Raw genomic sequence first — 16,734 nt, 5'->3', positions numbered from 1 at the left:
TTTAAACCACTGTTATTTTATGTAGTTGATTTGGTCACTGTGACTTATGCAAATGTGCCTGTAAGGAGGGTTCGATTTGGTGGGCCAAGGTTAGAGGAAGTTAAGAAGGAAGCAGAGGATGAAGCAATGTTAAATGTGCTAAGGAAGATCATGGGCAATAGAGTAGGGAGTAGGGAGTGAGGAGGTAGCAGAGCTCAGTTTGGTTTGGAAGGATAGGAGTGTGAGTGAGTGAGTGAGTGAGTGAGTGAGTGAGTCAAAAACTTATATAGCGCAACACATGCGAACTGAATCGCCTCGGGGTGCTTGGTATCCATTTCCTCCTGCACGTTGCCTTCAGAATAGGTGGGTTTTGAGTTTTCTTCTGAAGGCCTCATGATTCACTTCCGCTCGGATGCTGGTTGGTAAAGCGTTCCACAGTCTAGGTCCTTGGACTGCAAATCTTCGTTCTCCTTTGGACTTGTATATGATATGGCCTTGGGTATCTGGAATAGATTTTGGTTGGTAGAACGGAGGACGCAATTGGGGTTGTGACCTTTTAATTTGTCACATAAATATTGGGGCGCACTTCCTTGAACACACTTATGCGTCAGACAAAGTGCCTTAAATGTTATTCTGTCTTTTTCTGGCAGCCAATGAAGAGATCTAAGGGAGGGGAGATTGATTCCCAGGGTTTTTTTCATGTTACAAGTCATGCCACCGTATTCTGGACGACTTGTAGACGATCAATTTGGTACTTTGGGAGTCTGAGGTAAAGGGCGTTTGCATAGTCGAGTCTGGAGTTGATTATCGTTCCAACCACGACTGCTATGTCTTCTTTTGGGATGAAAGGAATGAGTCTACATAGCAGGAGCAGCAAATGGTGGGATCCGCTGACTACTGAGCCTATTCGTGCATCCATTGTCATTTCGGAGTCAAAAGTGACTCCGAGACTTTTGACTTTGGCGCTGGGGGTGATGGTTTGTCCCAAAATGGGCTGGGGTGTCCATGTTGTCACGGCAGGTCTCTTTCGGTTGGCGTGGAACAGAAGGAGCTCTGTTTTTGAGCCATTGAGTTTAAGGTAACTCTCTGTCATCCAATTCTATCAGAGCAAGGCATTTCTCTAGTCCGAGATAATGATCCTTTTTGTTGCTAATGCGAAAGTAGAGTTGGGTGTCATCCACGTAGGAATGGTAGAGTAAGTTCTGGTTACTGATGATTTCCAGGAGAGGGCGGAGATAGATATTAAATAGTACGGGCAACAAGGGAGACCCCTAGGGACTCCGCATGACTGAACAACACCACTGGCACATATTGTGGTACAAAAACAAATGACTTAGTGAAGAGCTAGTGTGACATGAGGCTAAAACATTGAATAGTGAATTGAGGAAGCCACGTACCTCAGAAAGTTGGATGTATGTGATGTACCTTTAGATGTTCCATCACTAACCAATTCATGCTCCTTCAATGTCAACCTCTGCACCAACATGTAAGGAAAATTCATCATCAAATATGATTACTGCCTCTTCCATGTTGTCCTTCTGTGGCTCTGGAGTCATCTCAGACTGAGATACACAAGAGTCTGTGGTCAAAAAGTAAGACAAGGATGTGATGGAAACACTACCCTGTGAGGTGTTCAAGCGGGAAGCCATGGATTCCTCAGATACTACAGAACTGCTTTCCATTGGATCCTCATATTCTTGTCCTGTGGCTACATCTGGGGTGTCTTCCTTCCAAATTTCACTCATATATTTCAGGATTTCTGTAGCTTTACTTCTCTTCATATAGTCAATGGCCAAAAGATTGATAAACATCCTTCGTATTCCAGTGGGAATCTTTCTCCATGCTTCAGGAGGATTGTATATATGAAAATTGTTTTGCCAGTCAACAAAATGTTTAAATGCTTCATCATCAAGGGTGGCTACGGTCCATGGAAACTCCCCTGTGAGTAGGCAGTAGATGATGAAACCAAACGACCACACATCCAGGCTTCCATCTACAACCAGTCCATCTGGGATGGTGATGTCACGCAATTCTGGGGCCATGTAGAATTTGCTGCCAGACCTGGAGGTTATCACTGTTCCTTTGACCTTGGCAAGGCCAAAGTCTGTGATCTTGATGGAGTGGCAGTCCTTGTCGAACACCAAAATGTTTTCTGGCTTCAAATCCATATGAACAAGTCCCTTTTCTGACATGAATTCGAGAGCATTGGAGATCTGTACAGCACACCTTTTAACAGCATCTTCTGAAATTCCCACCTAGGAAAAACAAGAAATCAAAATACAAAATAGATGTTAAATACTGTAGGGTAGAAGAGAAATTCACAATCAGTTAAAGTATATGTATGGCCGTATTTATTTTTTATTTTTTTAGTTTTAGACTAGGGTTGGATTCTATTTCTGTATGTGTTCCCTCAAAAGAGATTCTCTTTCGCTAAATGTCCCGGCGATGGTAAAGTGATGGGAAATTCAAACTATTTGTTATAACATTTCTTCATCAAAACTTAAACATATGGGTATACTGAAAACTTAATGTACTTACATGTGGTAAAATCATGGAGCACAGATCACCAACAGGGGCCAGTTCTTGGACGAAGACAAAGTAATCGATGGTGGTGAAGGCGATGCCATAACATCCGATGATGTTGGGATGAGAAGAAAGTAAGTATGAAACACTGAACTCCTGAAGGAAAGACCTCTGGCTGATTCTGTTTTTATCCATGATCTTCAATGCCATTTTTTGACCTGTAAAATAAATGAAAAAATAACTTAGATTACAAAATTAGAAATTTATAGCTGGTAATTTTTTATATCCACTTGAAAAATCTCAATCTTGGAGCAACCTTTTTGAGAATGTATTATGCTTCATTTAAAGCTATATTTCAGCCTTACAAGCCGTACTGAAATCTCTAATGCCTGCTCGGTAGCTTTTTCCCCCTACACACGGCTGGGTTTCCCAACAGGAAAACTGCCATGAGAGCTTTGGTCGGGAACCACGGCCGTGTGTACGCTCCACCGCAGGTTTTCCCCATAGGGAAACTGCCGGCTTAAAAAACGCCGTGAATCCCGATGGGAAAAAGGAGAACATGTGCTCTTTTTTCCTTCTGGGATTCCCGGAGGTTTTCCTGTTGGGAAAACTGCGATGGAGCATACACACGGCCAGGATTCCCAGCCAAAAGCTCACATGGCAGTTTTCCTGCTAGGAAAACCGGTCGTGTGTACGAGGCATTACTCTGATTTCACCGCACACTGCAAGTTTTTCTCAATGTGCATTAGAAGCTGCAACAAGTCAAACAGACCCCATCTTGTTTCCTGACTGATTGATGCCCATCTCTATTAGCATCATATCCTCCCCAGCCTGACTGTTCCTAGCCCACCCCTTTCAATCATTGGATGCCTTTTCTTTTGATCGTGGAGGATCAGCATCACATGTGACCATTATCTAGGGCAGTCTGCATGCAAATACAGTCTACTCCTCCAGACAGATATGTACCCATCAAAGTATTTTAATATTTACATAACTCTTCCCAAGACCCAGCCTATTGCTTAGTTATCTAAATAATTCAACCAACATTAAATAATGGTTTAAATGTTTTATATATATATATATTATATATATATATATATATATATATATATATATATATATATATATATATATATATATATATATATATATATATATATATATATATATATATATATAAATAATTCTAGATGATATTGAATTGTTAGTTATATTAATTTACTGACCTGTTATCCTGTGGTTTGCCGATAATACTCTTCCATAGCCTCCTTCTCCAAGTTCCTTTACCTTGAGGAAGTACTCCTGTAAGTCTACCTCCTGTAGACCTTTTGAATAGGAGGAGACCATTCTGTCCAGAACACCTTCCACATTATGAACAACGGAGGCCATAGTGTCCTGGAGAGGAAAAATAAAAAGAAAACGTCTTACAAAAAGAAAACAAATCTTTTAAGAGTAACTTTAGAAATGTGTAAAATATGAATACTACAGGGTATTACTAGCATTTATATACCTATAAATATGAAATGCTCAATAAAGCTCCCCTTATTAATGAATGTGACTCAGGAATAAGTTAAGTGAGAGTTTGAACAGAACAACAGAAATGTATGGAGTACAGTTAAAAGGACCTGAATATAGAAATACAGCGATTCATATACAAGACAATTATCAAGCAAATTTATAACTTTATCAATTACAATAGCAAATAGAAAAGCCAAGACTTATAACAATAAATAGGTACCACAATCCAATAGTTATCAGTTCAGTCATGGGTGGGGGCCGTCTGGGTAACCGGGGGGTCAAAAGAGTAATTTTACCTCCAAGTGACATTTGGGAAGGAAATGTAATAAACTTTGGCCAGCAGGTGGAAAGGTGTATCTGCTACCAGAAGAATTTTGGTAAATCTTATATTTCTGGCAGACACTGCCATGAAAAGACCAAACATACCATAAGATGACCTGCAAGAGATTCTCTTCTTTTTTTTTTTTGTCGGACAGCTATCTCAACTTTCCAGTTTTCTTACATAAAGTCAGGAGGATGAACACAGAGCTCAGCCAAGTAAGAAGTGTAAATTGAATCAGAACTATGACTAAGGAAACTAGTTGCCTCGCCTTTTGTACCCAGTACAAGGCGTCAGAGGCCATGCTAAAGCCATCAGAAGATATTAGTGACTGTTCCCTAAATCATTCTCCCCAAACCGAAGTCCCAGAATGACCCACAATAACCATGAGTGATGTCATAACATCCAAACACTCAATTGTCTCTTTTCAGGCACCTTAAAAACATTTTTAACGCATTTTCCTGCTCAATGTCATCTTTATGGTCTCAATAAGACCTCATATCATCAGACTTCATGAAATTAATGAAGGGAATGCTCAGTGAGATCATTATGTAAAATGTTGTACTCTGGTTTTGGTGAGAGGGAATCTTTCGTAGCAAACTATTCAACACTTTTCAGTCATTTGTTTTGTACAGATTGGAATATATGCGTAATAGTAGATTTATGACAACTATACATTACTTGGCTACCCAAACATGTGTTTCATTTTGTATTACATCACACAAATTACTGCCCCAACTTTTATTGCATATAATGTATTACTAACAACTTTTTCATCAGGATGATCATGGCAAGCCTCCAATGTCCATCCTGTCTTCTGTATACATTGTATTACATATTATCCTGTCCTCAACCTCCACTTAATGTCCCTTTCATCAGTTTTTTATACTTAGGTTTTATATATTTAGTACATACACCTCATAAACCTCTGAAGAATTATTATCAGTATGCTCATTAAATAAGAAAGATCCATTGATTGGTTAGATGAAAGTAACCTTACCTTAATGTGGAGAGGATTCAGGGGTGATGAAGTTGGATTTGTTTCTCAAAGTATTAAGTTCCTCTGCAGATCAACACCAGACAACGTCACCAAATCTCCAGCTAGGCTGTAATAGATGAGTGTTCAGGGATCTCTGAAAGTAGAGCTACTGATCAGAGGAGGGAGAGGTCCCCTTTATAAAAGGAAGAGGGGCAGGGAAGGCAGAGAATGAGGCTTTCCATTGGCTGACTTCTCATGTAAATGATGTGTAAATAACCTGCATTGTTCTGGCTGATTTGCATATAAACAGGTTTTCTAGAGAATAGGTGATTGGGTTTCAGCATATTTAATCCTAATACTTTAAAAACTTTACTGAGTTTTGAAATTAAACTTTCCACCATATAAACTATGAAATTGAAAATTATTTGTTTTCTAATATTTATGTTTTACTACATTGTATAATGAATAACTAATACAAGAGGGAGAACTAAGATTAATAAAACCAAAGGGACCACAAAAAAAATAGTTTAGAGACTTAGGGGGTAATCCACAAAGATCCGGCGTAACTTAATTTTTTTCATTTAAGTTACACTGCCTTGAAATGTATACCAAAGTGCCCGATCCACAAAGCACTTACCTAGAAATTTTTGGCTGTGTAACTTAAATTCCGCCGGCGCAAGGCGTTCCTATTTTCATGGGGGCGATTCCCATTTAAATTAGGCGCGCTCCCGTGCCGGCCGTACTGCGCATGCTCGTGACGTCATTTTCCCGACGTGCATAGCACGAAATTACGTTACGCCAAGCTTTGTGGATTGCGACGAGTCAATAAAGTTGCGTCGGGAAACAAAAAGATACGGCAAAAAAAAAAAAAATTCAAAACAAAAAAAATATTGCGTCGCTGGACAGAAGGGTCTGTTTTTACAAGGTGTAAACAGTTTACACTTTGTAAAAGCAGCCCTAATTTTGTTTTTGCAAACTTACGGAGGAAAAACGAAGCGTAAAAGCTTTGTGGATCTCCGTAAGTGCTAATTTGCATACCCGAGGCGGATGCGGTACTGCATACTAAGATCTGGCAGTGTAAGTCCCTTACACATGCCGGATCTTCTGCCTAACTATGGAAAACTGATTCTGTGGATCAGTTCCATAGTTAAGAACAGGGATACGACGGCGTAACAGCAGTTACGCCGGCGTATCCCTTTTGAGGATCTGGCCCTCAAATACCAATAAGACAGACCACTGCCATTCTAGCTTTGATAGAACATTAAATAAAATACTGTTATGAGAAGCACTGGTCTGTTTCTCTGGTGTCCCATCTCCACCTCCTTCATGTTCTCCTCTCCTTAATATATAATTCCAGAATATTCACCTCCCACCAAATCTTAATTTGTTTTTCCATTATATGTTTCAACTGTTTAAAATAGTTTTCTAACTCTATCCCAGGTGTTCCTTGGTGGAAACTGGAAACTTCCTCTAAATCTACCACCCTTTTCTCCATATTCCTAAATACTTCCATGGCAGCTAGTTATCATAACTCAAAAAGGATATCAAAATGTTAAGATTAATAAAAATAACAGCGCCACAGAAAAAATTGTTTAGGGACTGAAATACAAAAAACAGACCACTGCCACCCTAGCTTTGATAGAACATCAAATAAAAAACACTGTTTAAAAAATAAGCAGCGCTGCTCATTTTTTAAACAAAACGGAAAACTAACCAGATAATTTATTGAAAAAAAAATAAAAAATATAACATTGGCTGTAGGTTCTTGTGGGTTTTTGCCTTTTTCCTATGTTTTATGCTTTCTAGTAACATTGTATACAATGGCTTTAGATTAATAAGGACTTATTGAAGATAAAAAAATTGAGTATAAAAATATCATCAGCATTAAAATAGTTTGCAGGGAGATTAAAGCACCTGTCAGGATAGGAAAATTGGAGCTGCCATGTCTGGGCTTATTTTAGAGATTCATCTCCAAACATCCTGATAATTTCTTCACTACTTGGTGAGTCTCTGACCTAGAACAATCCATGTGTATATCATATAATGGAAAATAGCTTTCTGACATGATGTTCTGGGAAAACGACAAACCAAGAATGGAGACAAGGATGCCAAATCTTAGTATTCTAAATGGAAAACCAGGTTGTCCCCCATTGGCCAAAACTAGTCATTCGTTAACTGCTGAACACTTAATTCCAATAAGAAGAGAATTGATCTAGATGAAGATGAACTTATCTCAACCAGGGTTCCATTATTGCTAAGGGTTGCTTGACCAAGAAGAAAATTCTGTCTCATTGATAAGTTGAAACTGACACCAAGGATCTTTTTAGATTAAAAAAAAAATGAAAAAGGGATGTTTAGGCAGTCCTCCAGGCCATATATATATATATATAATCCGTTTAGAGTTGAATTAAACATAAGTGTCGACAGTGCTCTTGCCATAATATACAAGTACACACCTCATTTTTGCATGTTATAGCATACTTACCTCACATAATGTCTTTGTTTCCTCTAGTTGCCCAATTGCTACCTTCTCCCGGTCTTCTGAATTCGGTTTCCTCAGCTTTATTTATTGTCCGGCCAGGTTTTACAGTATATAAATTTGATTAGTTATGATTTAAGTAAAACAAAAAGCTTATGTGTAAAATAAGGGAGTCACAATTGCTCATTCTACATGGAGAATCTGGTTCCATCTTTTTTATTTTTTATTTTACTTCACCTCATCTCATTATAGTTCCACCCATCTGAACAGATTGTATAAAACCAATACACTTTCTATGTTACTTCCCTTTATGTCACCTGTTATTCATCAGGGGTGCCTACTACATGGGGTTGGCCATTTGAAAAGAAGCACCTGAATATCTGAAATGTGGCAAAAAGTATAAAATAGCAACTATTTAACAATTTAGGAAAATTTAATAATACGACTGAGATTGTGTTATTTATTAAAAGTACACTTTGGTTTTCTATCTGTAGAAAATCTGTAGAAAATAGAGAGAATAGAGAGAATGTTCACACCCAGGACATAACTTATCATCTCATTAGGGATGGGCTTGTGAATTGATATGCTAAAGAGGATGTAGAATGCCTTGCTGAGGTGTGCCTGCTGATACTGTTTCCATCACAATGACCATGTTTATGGAAGCCAACCTCCATTGTTGGGAAGAGTGGTGTCCTATTGTGGCTCTCAGGGAATACCAAATTTGCATGATTGTCTCAATATTGGAACACACATAGGTGGTAACATTAGTAACCTGTACAAGAGTTGCCATAAAACAATTAAAAAACAATAACACAAAACTAGATTTTGTTATGGTATAAAGAAAGCCTTAACCTTAGTATTATAGGAAATCTCCCCAGGCACCTACCTTAGATTATTGGAAGTCTATTGTTAACAAAATGGTCCCATTGTATACATTTAGTTACGAATCTAGGGGTTGCCCACAAAAGTTCTCAGAGGTGTGGGATATTTGGACAAAGTCCAGGGAAACTGTTGGGTCATCAGCAACGCCTCCAAAATACACACTGTTTTACTTCTGAATATCTCTCTTCCGAGTTCTGTGCAATGAGGAAAGTCCTCAGATGTCTACTTCACACTCTCCAGCTACCACAACATAAGTCATCTAATTTATTTTGTTTATTTTTCTGGTGTATTTTACCTTGTTTACAATTCCAAGCCTGGGTGTGTCCAATAGGCTTTGTTGATGTAATGTTTACCTTAACAGCTTAAAAAAAAAAAAAAAAAAAAGCATAGTATTATAAATGGTGTGGTGGAGATTTTGAAATTCATATTTATATCATTGAGCTTCAAGGGAACCATTGCAAGGACTCTAATTAAATTACCATGCCCCATTGTGCACGTGTATGTATGTATATGTTTTTACAGGACTTTATATATTTTGTGATATGATGAAATAGGGGCCCAGCTTGTATTTTAAAAGGACTTTTGTTTTTACTCGTGGGAACTATTGAATGTCTCCAGGCATAGGGCGTCTGCTCATAGGGTTAAGGGGGGGCGAGTTACCCCCCTGGAATCAGCAAGGGTCTGCCATGCTCGCATCTGTAGCTGTGCTGACTCTCTCTGTGTTTGTGCAGTCGGCTCCACAGCTGTTGCAAGATCAGTGTCACAGAGCTTACAGAGCTCTTTACTGCCACCTCTGGCCGCTTATTGTAAGTGTGCCCTTGTGTTTGCTTTGCTGCCTGTAATGTATTTTCAAAGGGACATGTGGAAACAGGACTTGGGAGAGAAAGACCACCATGACCTTACAAGTGGGGGCTGTGAGTACAAGTGAAGGGAGGAGGCTGTTTGTGTACAGGGGGGGCTGACATATATACAGATGAGGGGGGCAGCTGAGTGCATACAGGTATGATCAGCGAAGGGGGGGTGCCAGATATAGGAAAGATCATATCATCTGTCCTGTCCTGTGTACAAATATATACACCCATCTTCCTTTCTGTATTCCTCCATCATCACTGACTGCAGATATACATCATCTGTCCTGTATACAGAGCTGTATATACCCACCTTCCTTCCTCTATATACCAATACCATCCACCCCTTCTATATAAACATACTGTACACCCTCTGTATTGTACATTTGATCAGTACAGTGAGGCTGCATATCATGGGCACATGCCTGCGCTTTATGGGAGAATGACTAAGCCCCTCCCCTCACCTTCATGAAATTGTGACCGCAAAATTATGCCCCCCCCCCTGGAAAAAGTTCTGCGGACGCCCATGTCCAGGTGATAATTTAATTATCCTTTTGTTTGGTAAAGCACCTTAAGAGATGGAGAGGCTCCATCTCACCAGGAGGCCGTTAACATGCTAATGTGGGAACTGGTTGGGCTGGAGATCAAAGGAGTTGTTTATTACATCATAGACATGTAGTAGACGGATAGGAAGTTTAAGACCTGATCGTGAACATTTAGGAGGCTTCAGGGGCAGCCAATCAGAATTTGAGCAGCTCTGGACCAATGACAAGGTCCCTGGGGGGTATAAAGCAGTACATAAAGCAACCCCCGATCTCTCTAAGCCCAATGATCTGATCTAAGGAGCATGGTGACGTAAGGTTTCTGTCTGTAAATGTATCTCCTTCTTGTCTTTATCTTTTCTGTAACTCTTCCTTTCCTACAACTTGTCCTGATATACTAATGTGTCCATTATAGAAATATTCCTATTTGTATTACTTTGTATCATTGGTAACATCTTTGTTTTAAGGTTGTATAATTTATGTTATAGTTGCTAATATCGGATTAATACAAGTTTATTTTCTGTATAAATAAATGTAATCGTTTTCTCTTTAATCACCGTTATCGTTTGTTTTTAATTCTTATTTAGACGGAAGGTTTAAATCACTTATTAAAAATAAAAAAGGGGTAACTAATGCGCAAAACCACTCCAACCAAGGGCACTGAAACTAGATAAAATAATATAAAAGCAAGTGAAATTACAATTAAAAGAGCAGCAGCCACTACTAAAGGTGCTCACACACCGAAGATCATATGTAAAAGAGGGGGTGCAATGGCGCTTGCTAATATGGAAATAATAAATAGTCAAAAAATATAAATGTATAAGCACATAAATGTAAATGCCTAACCAATGTATCCAAGTAAATGTGTTCCACTCCTAATTCCGTATGTCCCACCATACATCAACAATCATGATAGGAGGGATGGACACCGTGAAGATAATGAAATCCAAAATGAATGACTAAAAAAGATTTTTCGGTCATCAAAAAGAATTCACAATAAATAAAGTGTAAAAACTCCTTAAAATGTGAAGAAAGTCCAGTGCAAAAAAATATAAAATATAGAAAGTGATGAAATAATATCCAAAATATATAATCAATAATATAGTCCCAGTAAGTAAAAATAAATATACACAAGTCTATATGTGCACAATAACCGTGCTAAATATATAAATAGTGTAAAAAAAATATATATAGTGTAAAAAAAATATATATATATATATAAAGTGTAAAAAAAATGGCAGTGCTTCAATAGAAATTTCCAAAAGTGCACAGTGCTCCAAAGACAAAGTCCAGTAATAAAGTGCTTGATTGAATATTCCCCAAAGTGTAATAGTGCTTAAAAAACTATGCTGCAATCCACCGCACGATCACTTAGTGTAGTTGTGCAGACAAAGCTCCAATAAAGGTAATCCTAGCCTCTTACCTTAGACAAGGTCTCCAGGTCAGCCCTGTTGTTCCAAACGCCTGGCTGCAGGTCTCCCAGATTCTGACCAGATCACTCCCAGAATGGCACTCAATGAAAGCACAGTAGAATGCCCATAGTGATTCAACGCCACTTAGTCATAGGATCTTATGACTAAGTGGCGTTGAATCAGCCACGCAACGCGCCAGGAAGGAGGAGAGCCATCGGTGACGTCATCTCCGCTCGCGGCCGAGAGCAGAGACATCATAGATCTGTGCTATTACTTTTCTTTTACTCGTATGCTGATTGAAGCGATTTTAAATGTAAGTGCTTTATTATTTATTATTAAATCGTGTTGACCTACTACACTATGGGGATTCTACTGTGCTTTCATTGAGTGCCATTCTGGAAGTGATCTGGTCAGAATCTGGGAGACCTGCAGCCAGGCGTTTGGAACAACAGGGCTGACCTGGAGACACAGATCTGCAGTGGAATCTGCTGGGCTTTGGTATCATTACAGGCTTATCATAGCCTTGTCTATTATGTTATGTAACGCAAAAGGACATTATTAAGGAGGACATGATGGTCTCTGCAAGCTTGGAACTCAGTGGACAGATATATGTGAAAGGAATGCTGATTAATCAGATGTCGAAAGCCTGTTTGGGGATCAGACTCTTAGCTGCATCTAGTACGTGTGGAAGTAAGGTTCTCATATACTGTTTAGTTGACATTTCTGTCCCATGAAACAAGCAGACCCATGGATCCGAAGGTATTTTAATTCCGGTTATCTCCTCGATTATTAATAATACATCCTGCCAGTATGTTTTAATTTTTGGGCAGGTCCACCATATATGTGACATAGTGCCCTCTTCAAGACAGCCCCTCCAACAGTATTGGGAGGTGTCGTCTTGGTAACGGTGTGCTATGGCCGGGGTTATATACCATCGTGCTAAACATTTAAAGTTCATTTCGATCAATGCACAATTGAATGAGGTTGAATGCGTCTTTTTTAATATTTTCCTGACCACTGTCTCTGTTTTTCCCGTTCCCAATTCCTCTTCCCATTTATTAATATAAGGAGGGAGACCGGGGTCTTTCAATCCCATTAATATTTTATAAATTGCGGAGATCGCGCCCCTTCCCCCTGGTGCCAAACACACACGCTCCAGAGGGAGCAAGTATCTATCTGACCTCAGGGGGGAGGGGAGGGAGCCCACAAAATGCGTCAGCTGAAGGTATCGCCACCTGTTTAACTCAAACAATTCTTTTTTTTTACTTAGTTCCTGATAGGTGAGAATTTTGCCGTCTTTTAATATGTCTTTTAATTGAGCATCTGATTTTTTAATCCAGTTGCCAAACAAGTCCATTTTCCCTGGTGCAAAGAAGTTTGTGTCAGATAGAGGAATTAATGGGGAGTTATAACCCCATCTATGTTTTTTATGTGCCCTATCCCAAATAGTCATAGAAGCCAATGTGATTGTGTGCATGTGTGGGTTTATTTGTCTAAAATGTGGCGGTATCCAAATTTCTTTTCCTAACCGTGAATTGGTTGAACAGCTTTCCAATCTCACCCATCTTTTCTCTCCTTTATCTCTGACCCAGTCAACCACCCGTGCCATGTGTATAGCCATATAATATGTATAGATATCAGGTACCCCCAAACCACCATGTTCCTTATCTCTAATTAACACCTCCATACTAATACGTGTTTTTTTGTTCCGCCATATAAACCTATTCAATAACTGTTTTAGTATTTTGAAATAAGCACCCGGTAGTGCGATTGGTAACATTTGGATTATATATAATATCTTCGGGAGAGTGAACATCTTAAAACAGTTTATTCTCCCTAATAGAGATCTTTGTCTCAATGCAATTCTCTTTAAATCTTTTTTTAATATCATTTAATAGTGGTATATAATTCTGTGGATAGATTAGGTCAGGGGAAGATGTGATATTAACTCCCAAATATTTTATCTCGGTATCTTTCCATATAAATGGAAACTCTTGCTTATATCTCCGTATGTCCTGTGCTTTCACATTTATATTGAGGATTTCTGATTTTAGAGGATTGATTTTAAAATTAGATACATCTCCATACAATTTGAGGGTTTTTAATAAATTCGGGAGTGTTATAGTTGGATTCGTTATGAATAATAAAATATCATCGGCGAACGCTGCGAGTTTATGTTCCCCATCGTTTGTTTGAATTCCTCTGATATCGGGGTTATTTCTAATCCCGGCCAGCAATGGTTCCAGGGTTAAAACAAATAAAAGGGGGGACCCTACGAGCCCGACAGTAAATAGCTGGTTTTGCAGAATTAACGACATATATTATGCTGAACAGCTCAGGTACATGGGAGAGGAAGGAGAGGGAGGATTTAAACGGAAATGGCAGGACTGGGTCAATTTTAAACTTGCACCAAGGTATATAGACAGGATGATACAGTGTAGGAAGGTCAACGGGCAAAGAGTGACTCAACAGGAGACAGAATTCCGGAGATAGGGGAGGGTGGGAGGGCGGGATCAAGGGTTGGGGGGGCTAGAGGGTCGGATAAGGGTTTGTTCGGCTAGGGGACACTAATGTATCTATTCATGTATTTAAGAATTGTGTTTTTCTTTGTTTCCTTTTGTATATCTATTGACATATATTCAAGAAAAAAAAAGGAAAAAAAAAAAAAAAAAAAAAAAAAAAAAGATATACTGATTAAAAAAAAAAGAGGGAAAAAAATAAATAAAATAAAAGAAAGAAATTTCCAACCATGATGCGAACAAAGGAGACTGCAAATTGAACGCTAAAGTGATTGAGTATCCTGATAGTTCTCTGAGGCGGAAAAAAAAAAAAAAAAAAAAAAAAAGATGTCGAAAGCCTGGGTATTTCACCCAATAGTTTATTGTGCTCATTAACACACCTTTGTCACCTAGCAAACTATTGGGGGATGTGTTTATACTTATGTGTATTGTCAGTTGTGATGAAGGAGATGGCAAGTCTACCCTGAAAGGTCATACCTCTGAGTCACCAAGTCTGGGTAAATTATTAGATAACTAGCTCATGTTAATTAGGTTTCTGGTTACAGGTGTATTGTTAGAGTAATATGAGCAGGAGGGGGGCTGCTCTTCAACTGTATATAAGACTGTATTCTTGTTGAGTCCATGTTCAGCAACCAAACCAGTATTGTCTTGTTTAGTGGTTGTTAGCGGTAGGAATATCTGACATCTATATTCAGACTGGGAGGAAGTGGTATATGATGAAATTGCTCAAGCGAAGTGTGGGACGTTTCGTTACACTCCTCATCCAACATCTCCAGTCCCATTCCTCTTACGCCTCCTCCTCCATCTCCATTCTCCCTCCTCATCCATCTCCATTCTCCATCCAACATCTCCATCTCCATTCTCACAACTACTCCATTCTCACACCTTCTCCACCCTCTTAATTTTCAATATTTATACATCCTCCCCATTATCTCTCCTCCTCCACCATCTCCATTCTCACTACTACTTCTCCTCTATCTTCATTCATCCTCATACTGCTCCATCTCAATTTTCTCTCCTCATCATCCATCTCTATTTACACTCTTCCCCCTCTAATTTAGTGTTTCCAACCAGGTGCTGCCAGGAAATACCTTACAGAAGGAATCTTGCTGCTGGCGCACGTCTGCGAGTGCCAGTGCACGTGCTCACGCGTGGGTTTTGGCACCAGATGTCCCATTTAAACTGGGCTTGTAAACTGAGTCAGGTGCTGTCTGATCTGCAGCTTCCTGTCACGCCTGCTGCCTTTAACCTTCTTTGGGATCCTGTTCCTGTGTTCTGATCCGGCTTGACTTTGACTATTCCTGCCTGCTGCCTGTACACGACCCCGGCTTGTCCCTGACTTTTATCCTGCCTGCCCCACTTGTTACCTCGCTGTCCGCCTGTTGTCAACCATGCTTGTACCCGACCTGCCTCTGCACCTGTCCGGTTTCTCTAACCTGTGTGTGCCTGTGCCTATCTGTGCTGAAAATCTCTCAGGACTGATCCGCTGTGCATTTCCTGCTGTGCTGACCCAGCTCCTCTACTGCCTGCTGTGTTGACCCAGCTTTTCTACTGCCTGCTGTGCTGAACCAGCTCCTCTACTGCTTGCTGTGGTGACATCTCATCCCACCAGTCCTCATTCATGTGGCATCAGGAACTTTGAAGCAACCCTCCTGACTACCTACCTGCCAGGCACTCATAACGTTCTGTACTCTCAGGTCCAGTGGCTGTGCGTCCATAGAGGGCGCAGAAGCGCTGCCCCCTCTCACTCCTGCACCACCACTGATCAACAATACATAGATTCATGCATTGCATGAATCCATGTATTGTTGCTGCCGCCCACTATTCAGATGGCCGGCTCCCTGGTGAGCACCGGCCATCTGAATAACGGCAGCTGGTTGGCTTTGGAAGTGCCTATCAGATAGGCTTTCCGATTACAGCCCACAGGCTGTAATCGGCTTCCAAATAGTTAACCAGGGGACGCACGAGGGTGCGTTCCCTGGCTAACACTGACAGGCGCCTCAGCCAATCAGGCTCACCGGTTCTGGTTACCGGTAACCTGATTGGCTGAAGTGTCATTGAGGGTGGGAGAAGACATCAAGGGACCGTGGAAGGATGATGGCTGACCCCAGAAAGGTAAGTGCCGGGCAGGGGGGCAATCTGGCAGCATTTTACAGGGCACAGTGGCGACAATTGATGGGCACAGTGGTTACAATTGATGGGCACAGTGGTGACAATTGATGGGCAGTGGCACAGTAGTGACAATTGATGGGCACAGTGGTGACAATTGATGGGCACAGTGGCGACAATTGATGGCACAGTGGTAACATTTGATGGCACAGTGGCTGTGTTTGATGGCATGGCACAGTGGCTGCGTTTAATGGCACAGTGGCTGTGTTTGGCATGGCACAGTGGTGACAATTGATGGGCACAGTGGTGACAATTGATGGCACAGTGGCGACAATTAATGGCACAGTGGCTGCGTTTGATGGCATGGCACAGTGGTGACAATTAATGAGCACAGTGGCAACAATTGATGACACAGTGGATGCGTTTGATGGCATGGCACAGTGGTGACAATCGATGGACACAGTGGCGATAAATGATGTCACAGTGGCTGCGTTTGATGGCTTGGCCCAGTGGCTGCATTTGATGGCATGGCACAGTGGCGACAATTGATGGCACAGTAGTGACAATTGATGGCACAGTGGCTGTGTTTGATGGGCACAGTGGCTGCCTTTTATGGGCACAGTGG

General features: G+C 40.3%; 1 protein-coding gene across 1 annotated transcript; it reads right to left on the bottom strand.

Moving 5' to 3' along the window:
• Positions 1–1,430: 1,430 nt before the first annotated feature.
• Positions 1,431–14,860, bottom strand: LOC120945691 (serine/threonine-protein kinase SBK1-like). The gene is made up of 5 exons (XM_040360039.1): positions 14,755–14,860; positions 6,685–6,836; positions 3,729–3,897; positions 2,518–2,720; positions 1,431–2,234 (listed from the first exon to the last, which is right to left on the bottom strand). The coding sequence occupies exons 1-5, from the start codon at positions 14,858–14,860 to the stop codon at positions 1,431–1,433; spliced, it is 1,434 nt and encodes a 477-aa protein (XP_040215973.1).
• Between the last annotated feature and the right edge of the window lie 1,874 nt (positions 14,861–16,734).

Source organism: Rana temporaria, chromosome 1 (assembly GCF_905171775.1).
Source record: "Rana temporaria chromosome 1, aRanTem1.1, whole genome shotgun sequence".
Taxonomy (NCBI): Eukaryota; Metazoa; Chordata; class Amphibia; order Anura; family Ranidae; genus Rana; species Rana temporaria.
Note: the sequence above shows the minus strand (reverse complement) of the source record. Positions and strands in the feature narration are given on the sequence as shown.

Excerpts from the sequence above, each read along its gene's own strand:
- LOC120945691 (XM_040360039.1), bottom strand. The coding sequence starts at position 14,860 with ATGGAGATGGAGATGTTGGATGGAGAATGGAGATGGATGAGGAGGGAG. Across the intron at positions 6,837-14,754 it reads GGAGATGTTGGATGAGGAGT|CTGCCATGGAAGTATTTAGG; the intron begins GTAACGAAACGT and ends TATGATAACTAG. Across the intron at positions 2,721-3,728 it reads GGCAAACCACAGGATAACAG|GTCAAAAAATGGCATTGAAG; the intron begins GTCAGTAAATTA and ends TTTATTTTACAG.